Here is a 9,657-nt window from a genome sequence, read left to right on the forward strand (position 1 = left end):
TCCGGTGGGTCGAAGATGTTAGAGGTGTGAGTGGAAGGTAAGAGAGGATGTTAAAATGTTGTAATAACGAAAGAATGTGAAATACAGCGAAAGAGATGGGTGGCGGGAGTCAGTGGTGGAGGGAGGGGGAGGGGCGAGTGGAAAAGGTTCGTTGGACCAAAAATGGTGGAGGTGCGAGTGAAATGTGAGAGAGGATGTTGAAAAGTTTAAAAATGCGGACAGAGAAGAAGAAGGAGAAGGAGAAGGAGACGTTTCTTAATTTTTCATTAAAATCACCACTTTTCGACCGCTTATATCTCCATAACGGCTTGACCGATTTAAAATTTTTTTGGCTCAAATTACTCGTGGCGATGCCGCCTTTCAAGACATATAACGTTCGATTCAAAATTTTTTATATTTTAGTAATTATGCACCTCCCAAAAATGGACTTAGATGGCTCGGGATAACAGACTTGTAGCGTCTCGCTGTTTTTGAACATGGCCAGAGACGCTACCGCGTCTCCTGATGTGTAGCGAGTGAGGGCATATTTGTTTATAGCTCGTGCGCTCGCGCCCATCCCTCGCTATAAACAACTATCCCCCACTGTTACACAATGCACTATTTTTCTTATCGTATCGTACTTTGCCGTACTACAAATTCGCGATTGATCCTCCATTGTTTGCCTCTGAAAGTAAATATACTTTTATTATAACACGCTACGCAAAAAAAATTAAAGGCTCGCTTAGTCTGTCCTCCAAGGATAAATAATATTCAAGAGAGTATAATGATGGTAACGAGATTTTTAGAAAAGTATTTTAAAGTTTAAAGTCTCTACTTTCGAGATAGATAATTAATATTTCGATCTCTCTGATTAACTTTTTACAAAATTATAAAATATGAAATTGTAAAATACGTACAAAATTTTTAGAGATTTGAAAGCTATCCATTTACAATCCCTATAACTTTGTGAAAAATTAATTAGATAGAAATATCAATTACGGCCTCGAAAGTAGAGACTTCAAGCTTTAAAAGATACTTTGTAAAAAATCTCGTTTTTGGAGGATGTACTAAGTGATCCTTCGTTTTTTTTTTTGTGTAGTGTATTTGTAACATCAAATTCTTTTATCGTTTCTTATCGATCGTCTCCTTTTCCACGTAACGTGAAAATCTGTTATAATTAATATTCACGATTAATTCTTTGTACGGTCTCCTTTCATAAGTATCTCATTAGAGAATTACGATATACATGAAATACTTATTATATGCATAATATGCTACGCTTTTTGCAATACGATAGAAAAACATGTACTCTTCTCCGATTTTATAATAGATTACGATGAACCGTCTACGATAATTAATTATAGCTCGAGAGCACAATGTTATGTCTAATATCGTTGATAAGGTTAACAACAGAAGTTTTTTGGTAATATTATGCGATAGTGGTGAGCTCAGAATCTCTACTATCGTAAACAAACTATTAATTATGACAGATTTTCAGTGATTTTTGAAGTATACATACAAAAGGGAGATTTCAACAAAACTTCCAATGAAACATTACGTTTTTATTGATATTTTATCGTATTCCGATGAAATCATACTCTCCTAACAGAAAGCGACAAAGAATGATGGAGAATTATATTATTTCTTTCGGATAGAGAGCCTTTTCTTAAACATTTTCCTTTCCAGATTTAGAGAAGCGACAGATTACGATAGAAATTTATTAGATTTTCCGTAGATTTCATCGTCTTCTCTCTTTCGACATTTTTATTCATCGAAGTTTATTATGGTTTGTATCTTTGCAGTGTTATTATTTTGTATGTAACGTAATCGCAAATGTGCGTAAAGGCCCGTCTACATAAGTCGCAACACGCAGAACGCAGTTCGCAAACGCGGACGCAAGTGACGTTTCTTTCAGTACGCATTCGCAAATTGACGATCAGGCCCGTCTCCATAAGTCGCAACACGCAGAACGCAGTTCGCAAACGCGGACGCAAGTGACGTTTCTTCCGGTACGCATTCGCAAATTGACGATACGCGGCGAGTTAGTTCAATTTTAACTTTCTGCGTTTGCGGTACCTGCGTCGACCAATCAGAAACTAGCAAAGCGTGAAAACAAATACGTCCGACCATCTCCATAGATCGCGGTTTGTTTTAAAAAAATGGATGGACCATATTGGACCTTGGAAAGAACCAAAGAGTTTATTAATATTGTTCGCAATAATATTGTATTATATGCAAAGGGCTCACGGATGTTTAAAAATAAACAAGCTAAAGATTTAACTTGGCAATCTATTGGTGCCGTACTAGTTCCTTCTTGTCCAGGTAAGTTTTTGTGATGTATCATAGTGTAAGTGCGTGCGACAAAGCCACGAGGCTAGCGTAGCGGCAGCGTGGCCGCCAGTACGCTCCCGAACATACACGAATGTACACGTGTGAAGCGCACGGCGTCACTAATAAAGGAATTAAAAATAAAAGAAGGCGTCTTCATTACTAGTAAAAGACATAACAATCTGGCGACGAGGATGCTAAGTGAATCCATACAATACAAAGCATACTACGACAAATGAGTGGCAATCAAGAAAAAAATAAAATAGTCGAGGAAGAAGTCATAGATTGGAAATCCACATCTTGGATTTATAAACTGTCGAAGATAAAACTCATCCAAGTGTTGTGCAAATTTCAAACAATCGATACGGAATTCGTTTTTGACGAAAACGACAATATCGATAAGTTACGCAAAATCGCGTCGGAATTTGTAACATCAAGAAACAGAAGCGACAAGAATAGTGAAAGTGACGAGAAATCGACCGACAACAATAACGACCGTGAATTAAGCGACACGGACAACGCAGACAATAACAAAAACAAATCGAACGAAGAAATTCTCAGTATTAGTCGCTCGAAGTTAATTCACGAAATGGCAGGGAGCAAAGTCAAATTAGATTTTAATCTCGGAACCGATGACTGGGAATTGTACACCGAACGCCTCGAATTGTATTTTACAGCCAATGATATAGAGGAAGAGAAACAAGTGCCAGTGTTATTAACAAAAGTAAGCGCTGATACTTACAAGCTTATAAAAGACTTGTGTGCACCTACGAAACCAAAAGACAAAACATTCGATCAATTGGTGAAATTAGTAAAAGATCACTTATGCCCTAAACCGTCAGAAGCGATGGAGAGATGTAAATTTCATCAAACCCAACAAGCTGCAACAGAAACAATCTCAGAATTCGTCGCGCGATTAAAAAGCATGGCAACCCACTGCAGTTTCGTGGATTTAAGTTCAGCAATGTGTGATCAGCTAGTGTGTGGATTACGGAATCACGCAATCAAAGCCATATTATTTCGCGAAGAGAAGTTGACGTTCGATCGAGCTTTCAAACTGGCTACGGCGGCCGAATCAGCTGAAAAAAATGCAACATCAACGAACCAGTCGCCGAATTCAGAAATTCACGCATTATCGTACCAGCGTCCAAAATTTCAACGAGGCCGAAGCGCGTACCGCGGACGCGGTAAAGGACGAGGCAATCGAGGCGGAGCACAGCAAGCATGGAGGGGACAGCAGCAGGCGGAACAATCAAATTGTTATTGTTGCGGACAACCAAATCATTTTGCCCGCAATTGCACACATCGTTATGATACGTGTAATTTCTGCAAAAGACGTGGCCACATCGAAGCAGCATGCCGAAATAAACAAACAAAAGTACTCAAGGTAGAGCAAAACGGACGAGAAGAGGAAGACGAAGAAAGCGCAAGCAACTTCGACTCTCAATCAACGGTGAACGAGCTGTATACCGTATACAACGAGGAAACGCCGGTGCAAATGAACGCGACAATCTACAACGTAGGTATTCCGAACGACGAGATTGTAGCGAAACCGATGTTTATACAAATAAAAATTAATAACGTGAATTTTTCAATGGAAATCGATTCTGGCGCGTATGTAACCGTAATGTCAAAAGAAACGAAAGATTGTTTTTTTCCAAACCTGGAAATTAAAAAACTTAACAAACGGTTAAACGGGTACGGAAACGTAGAGTTAGAACACGACGGAGTAATCGATAATTTAAACGTAGAATATAAAAATAAAAAGCAGACACTCGGATTAGTAGTTATGAAGCGTCCGGGCACTGTTATAATAGGACGACAATGGCTTAAGGCATTCGGATTGTGGCCATTAACGCTAAATAGAAATGCGGAAGGGACAAACACGACGATAAATAAAGTAGACGAAAGTAATATTAAGGTAAAGTTAACAAATAAGTTTTCACAATTATTCGGAGCAGGCGTCGGGATATACAACAAGGGAACTCTAAAACTGGTACTAAAAAACAATGCGACACCAGTAGCGTTGAAAGCAAGAAAATTGCCGTTTGCACTAATGCCCAAAGTGGAGGAAGAAATTGACAGATTGGTGTCGTTAGGTCACCTTGAAAAAGTAGATGTAAGCGAATGGGCAACGCCAATCATACCAGTGATTAAGAAAAACGGTACGATACGAATTTGCGGAAATTTTAAATTGACTGTAAACCCTCAATTAGTAATCGATCGACATCCAATTCCGTTAATTGACGAAATATTCTCTGCAATGGGTAAGGGCAAGACATTTTCACAAATCGATCTAGAGCACGCGTATATGCAAATACCGGTAGATGAGGCGTCACGAAATTATCTTACAATCATTACGCATAAAGGATTGTTTAGGTACACGAAATTAACAGAGGGTATTGCATCGGGTCCTGGAGATTTTCAAAAAAAAATCGAACAATGCTTGACAGGCATCCCGGGATGTGTGGCGTACTTAGATAATATTTTTGTAACGGGACAGAACGAAAAAGAACATGTAGATACTTTATACAAAGTGTGCACGCGATTACAACAATACGGTTTTAAAGTTAATATAAATAAATGTGAATTTTTCAGAGAAAAAATCGAAATCCTGGGGTACGTTATTGATAAAGGAGGACTGCACAAATCGAACGATAAAGTTCGCGCAATTGTAGAGGCACCGCACCCGACAAACTTCAAGCAGCTCGAGTCATTCATAGGACTGGTGACGTATTACGCAAGATTCCTACCAGATAGAGCAAACAAATTGAAAGCACTCTACGAGTGCGCAAAACAATCAAAGTTTACATGGACACCAGATTGTGAAAAAGCATTCATATGGGTAAAAAAAGAAATAATTTCGCCAAGAATTCTTGCGCATTACGACCCAAGTAAGCAATTAGTTTTAGCATGTGATGCCTCTGCGTATGGACTATCGGCAGTGCTGTCGCTGATAGATGACGATAACTTAGAAAAGCCAATCGCATTCGCGTCAAAAATCATACCCGTAAAAGAAAAGCACCGAGCTACAATCGATAAAGAAGCGGGTGCAATTGTATTCGGATTCAAAAAATTTTATAACTTCATTTATGGACGCGAAATTATTCTAAAAACAGATCATAAACCGTTAATCTATATATTCGGACCAAAACAGGAAATACCGCTAACAGTTGCGAGCAGATTACAACGTTGGGCTTATTTTTTATCTAGATTCACGTATAAAATAATATACATTAAATCCAAAGATAACGGAAACTGCGATGCGTTATCTAGATTACCAGTTACCGATTCACTGCCCATTTTCGATAACGAGTTCACAGCCATTAATTATATGAGCGAAAATCTTGATACACTAAACGCAGTAGATATAGCAAACGAAACAAAAAAAGACAAAATGTTAAAAAAAGTATTGTATTTCGCGTACAACGAATGGCCAAATACGAACGACCCAGCAATCATCGACAACGCGATTTTTATGAAAAAAGATGAATTAACCGTAGAAAAAGGCTGTATCTTGTGGGGATACAGAGTACTAGTACCCGAATCATTAAGAGAAATTATCTTACGAGAACTGCATGCGTCGCACTTCGGGATAGTTAAAATGAAAATGATCGCTCGGTCGTACGTCTGGTGGCCAGGCATTGACAAAGATTTAGAAAATGTTGCTGCATCATGCACCATATGTACCCGATTGAAGAAGTCACCAAGTGCCGTGCCACTAACTCCCTGGCCATGGCCAGACAAATTTTGGAGCCGAGTGCATAGTGATTTTCTCGGACCATTTCATGGTCATATGTTCATGTTGATTATAGACGCACATTCAAAATGGCCCGAGGTAATCGACATGAACACATGTACTCAAGCATCGCGAGTAATTAGCGAATTTCAAAAAATTTTTACACGTTTCGGTCTACCACGGCACTTGGTCACTGATAATGGACCGCAATATACCAGCACTGAATTTCGGAAATTTCTAAGAATAAACGGAGTGAAACATAGTTTCTCGGCTCCACACCACCCAGCAACAAACGGCGCTGCAGAAAATTTTGTTGGTATATTCAAAGATAAAGTCGAAAAAATTATGAAAAGCGGAAAAACGTTAAACGACGCAATCGATTTGTTTTTATTTGATTATCGAGCTACAGAGCATTGCACTACTGGGCGCAGTCCCGCATGGATGGTGTCGAAAAGAGAATTGAGAACCCGATTTGACATGTTGAGACCAAGCGTGGAGGAAACAGTTGTAAAAAAACAAACGGCACAAATCCTTGCACATAAGGGATCACGGAAAGTATCATTTAACGTCGGGGATGTAGTAATGGTAAACGATTATTCAGTCCGAAACGATAAAAGAAGGGAAGGAAGGATTGTAAGGAAACTGTCACCGGTAACGTATGAGGTAGAAGTAGGTCCCAAATGTATTTGGAAACGTCATGTTGATCAAATTGTTAGATTAAAAAACCAATCGGAAATCGAAACAAACGTTCGACGCTCAGCTAGACTAAAAAAAATATGATAGAGAGAAAGTTGTGATGTATCATAGTGTAAGTGCGTGCGACAAAGCCACGAGGCTAGCGTAGCGGCAGCGTGGCCGCCAGTACGCTCCCGAACATACACGAATGTACACGTGTGAAGCGCACGGCGTCACTAATAAAGGAATTAAAAATAAAAGAAGGCGTCTTCATTACTAGTAAAAGACATAACAGTTTTAATTACTTTAATTTCGTTCAATGCAATCTCTATTATTGTATATTATAATTAACTATATACATTATTTTTAACATTTTTATTAATTCTGTTTCCCTCATACAATTTAACTAATTGTAAGTTAAGCTAAGTTCTCTTAGTACAAAATGTTTGTATATATAATAACTTCAATTAATCTTTATTCAGGAGACATAGCTGCAAAACATTTCAAACATTTAAGGGATACTTTTCAAAAAGAAAGAAAAAAGATTCTTACAAGTATTCCTCCATCAGGAGCAGGTTCTGAAAGTAAAAGATATGAATCAACATGGGAATATTATAATGATTTATTGTTTCTTGCAGAACATGTTACTAGCAGAAAGTACGTACAATTTCATTATTTATCTGTTTAACTTTCTCTGTAAAGATATATACTATTAACAGGGTTGGGTAGTAACTAGTTAAAACGTTAAAAGTTAAAAAAAAAGTTAAAAAGTTAATAACTTTTAACTTAACTTAGTTAATTTTAAATGTTAACTTTTTAACTTTTTTTTAAGTTAAAACATTTTTTTATCTTCTTTCAATATCTTAGAAAAATAATAAGATATAATAAGACTAAGGTCGAAATCTATAGTCCGAACAAAGTCTCAAGGAATGTCTTGAGATGCTAATACGGCTCTCTGATTGGTTCATGCACTAGTTTAATACTATCTCGAATTATTATTATTATTATTATTAATTTTCGCATGTGATTCTGCAATGTTTGTGATTCTGAGGAGTTTCGTTATTATTTAATATTTTGTCATTATACGTTGTATTTTTATTAATAGTTTATTTTTAACTTAAAATATAATTTTTAAAAATGTAATCACTCTTGTATTTTTTCTATGTGCTGACTGTTTTTTTAAAGTTATATAACTTATATAGTTATATCGTTACGTATTATATACTTATATCATATGTGAATACAAAAATAAAAAATTTAATTTACTTAATAATCTATATTGTAGTTATTTTAATCTCATTTTAAGAAAAATTAGGACATTTTAATCTAAAAAATAATTGTTTTCGAAATTAACTTTTTTTTCAATTTGAGTTAATTCAATATTAACTTATGTTAATTTTTTATTCCTTCAACTTTTAACTTAACTTTATTAATTTTGTAAAGCCATTAACTTTAACTTTATTCAGTTAAAAAAAAACATTAACTTACCCAACCCTGACTATTAGTGATTTTTCTTTTTATATAAATATACTGAGATTAAATTATAAATATAACTTAAGTTCTTTTCTATTTTACAGGACAATAAGTAATTATTCAGGGTGTTCTGAAACTTCCTTAGCATCAGATAACAGTCTATGTTTCACAGATGAGGTACATTTATCTCATAACTTACTAAAAAGAAAAGCAAGCCAGCTATTTGTTATTGAACTTCAGCAAGAAGAATTAAAACCAGAAGGCATAGTGTATAGTAGTCCATCTACTTCTTTACAAAGTGTGTCCCTATATGACACTAGTGACAATGAGTCATGTAAGAATTTTATTCTTGTCTTTTACAAATAATATAAGCAATTTTGATACACGCATATGTGTGAATGTTCTAATAAATGGACGATTATCCATAAACAAAATTTTTTTTACAAAAGTATCGTCTTTAATATAAATAAATTATATAATAATTAATTTCTAAATAATATAAAAAATTGCTTAAAAATTTATTTAGAGTAACACATATCATCAAAAGCTTAATATTTAAAATTGTCACAATTTGTCCAATAATTGGGTCATGTCCACGAAATGGTACATTTACTTTATATTTTGTTCGTTTTATTTTTACAGTACTCAGTGATGTAAATGAGTCAAATATGATTTCTTGTCCTAATGAATCATTATTATTAAATCCTACTATTGAGGCCCAGACTTCAGCAAAAATGTCTTCTACCATTCGAGGTAAAGCAATAAAATCGATATTGCAACCTAAAGTGCCTAAATCAGATGTGATAAAGAAAGAGAAAGATCAAGATGTTATCAAAAGTTGTATACAGCAGCTTTCAAAAAGTGCATCAGAAGTTGCAGCGAAGATAGTTCAGCTTACTGAGACTACTAATGATGAATTAAAATTTTTGCAATATTTATTAAAGTATGTGCCAGAAGATAAGAAATTGTTATGTTTTTCTGACATTTGTCGTGTCGCAGAAATTTATAGAAAAGGTGGATGCCCAAATATCATCGAACAAAAGCAAGACTGATAAACTTTATCTATTAATACTTATAAACAGGGAATGGAGGTATAGTAACACCGTTATTTTTACCGTCATAAAAAATTTGCAATATCATTACCAAATCGTAATTATAATAAAGTAACTATAAAAAGTAACAGAATTACAAATAACATGTAGGTATTTCCAGTCCCTGCTTATAAGGTGTATACAGAGTGTAAATGTTCCTTTAAAAGCGTATTATTATTTAAAGTTAATTTACTTATCAACGTAGTTTCCTTTTGATTCAATATATTTATTCCAACGCTTCTCTAGATTTTTCATGCCTTCGATAAAATATGATTTGTCTAATGTTCGGTTAGAAATTTTATTTTTATTACATAAATACATGTTTTATTAAATATTAACGTTAAACACAGTACAAATGTAATTGTTACGACA

General features: G+C 35.3%; 1 protein-coding gene across 1 annotated transcript; it reads left to right on the top strand.

Moving 5' to 3' along the window:
• The first annotated feature begins 2,542 nt into the window (after nucleotides 1-2,542).
• On the top strand, nucleotides 2,543-9,246 carry LOC108780125 (uncharacterized). Its single transcript, XM_018547719.1, has 4 exons — nucleotides 2,543-6,719; nucleotides 7,204-7,378; nucleotides 8,299-8,528; nucleotides 8,837-9,246. The coding sequence occupies exons 1-4, from the start codon at nucleotides 2,543-2,545 to the stop codon at nucleotides 9,244-9,246; spliced, it is 4,992 nt and encodes a 1,663-aa protein (XP_018403221.1).
• Nucleotides 9,247-9,657: the final 411 nt, after the last annotated feature.

This window comes from Cyphomyrmex costatus, unplaced genomic scaffold, assembly GCF_001594065.2.
Source record: "Cyphomyrmex costatus isolate MS0001 unplaced genomic scaffold, Ccosl1.0 scaffold684, whole genome shotgun sequence".
In the NCBI taxonomy this organism is placed as follows: Eukaryota; Metazoa; Arthropoda; class Insecta; order Hymenoptera; family Formicidae; genus Cyphomyrmex; species Cyphomyrmex costatus.

Coding starts and splice junctions, on each gene's coding strand:
- LOC108780125 (XM_018547719.1), top strand. CDS start 2,543: ATGAGTGGCAATCAAGAAAAAAATAAAATAGTCGAGGAAGAAGTCATA. Junction 7,379..8,298: donor GAACATGTTACTAGCAGAAA/GTACGTACAATT, acceptor TCTATTTTACAG/GACAATAAGTAATTATTCAG. Junction 8,529..8,836: donor CACTAGTGACAATGAGTCAT/GTAAGAATTTTA, acceptor TTATTTTTACAG/TACTCAGTGATGTAAATGAG.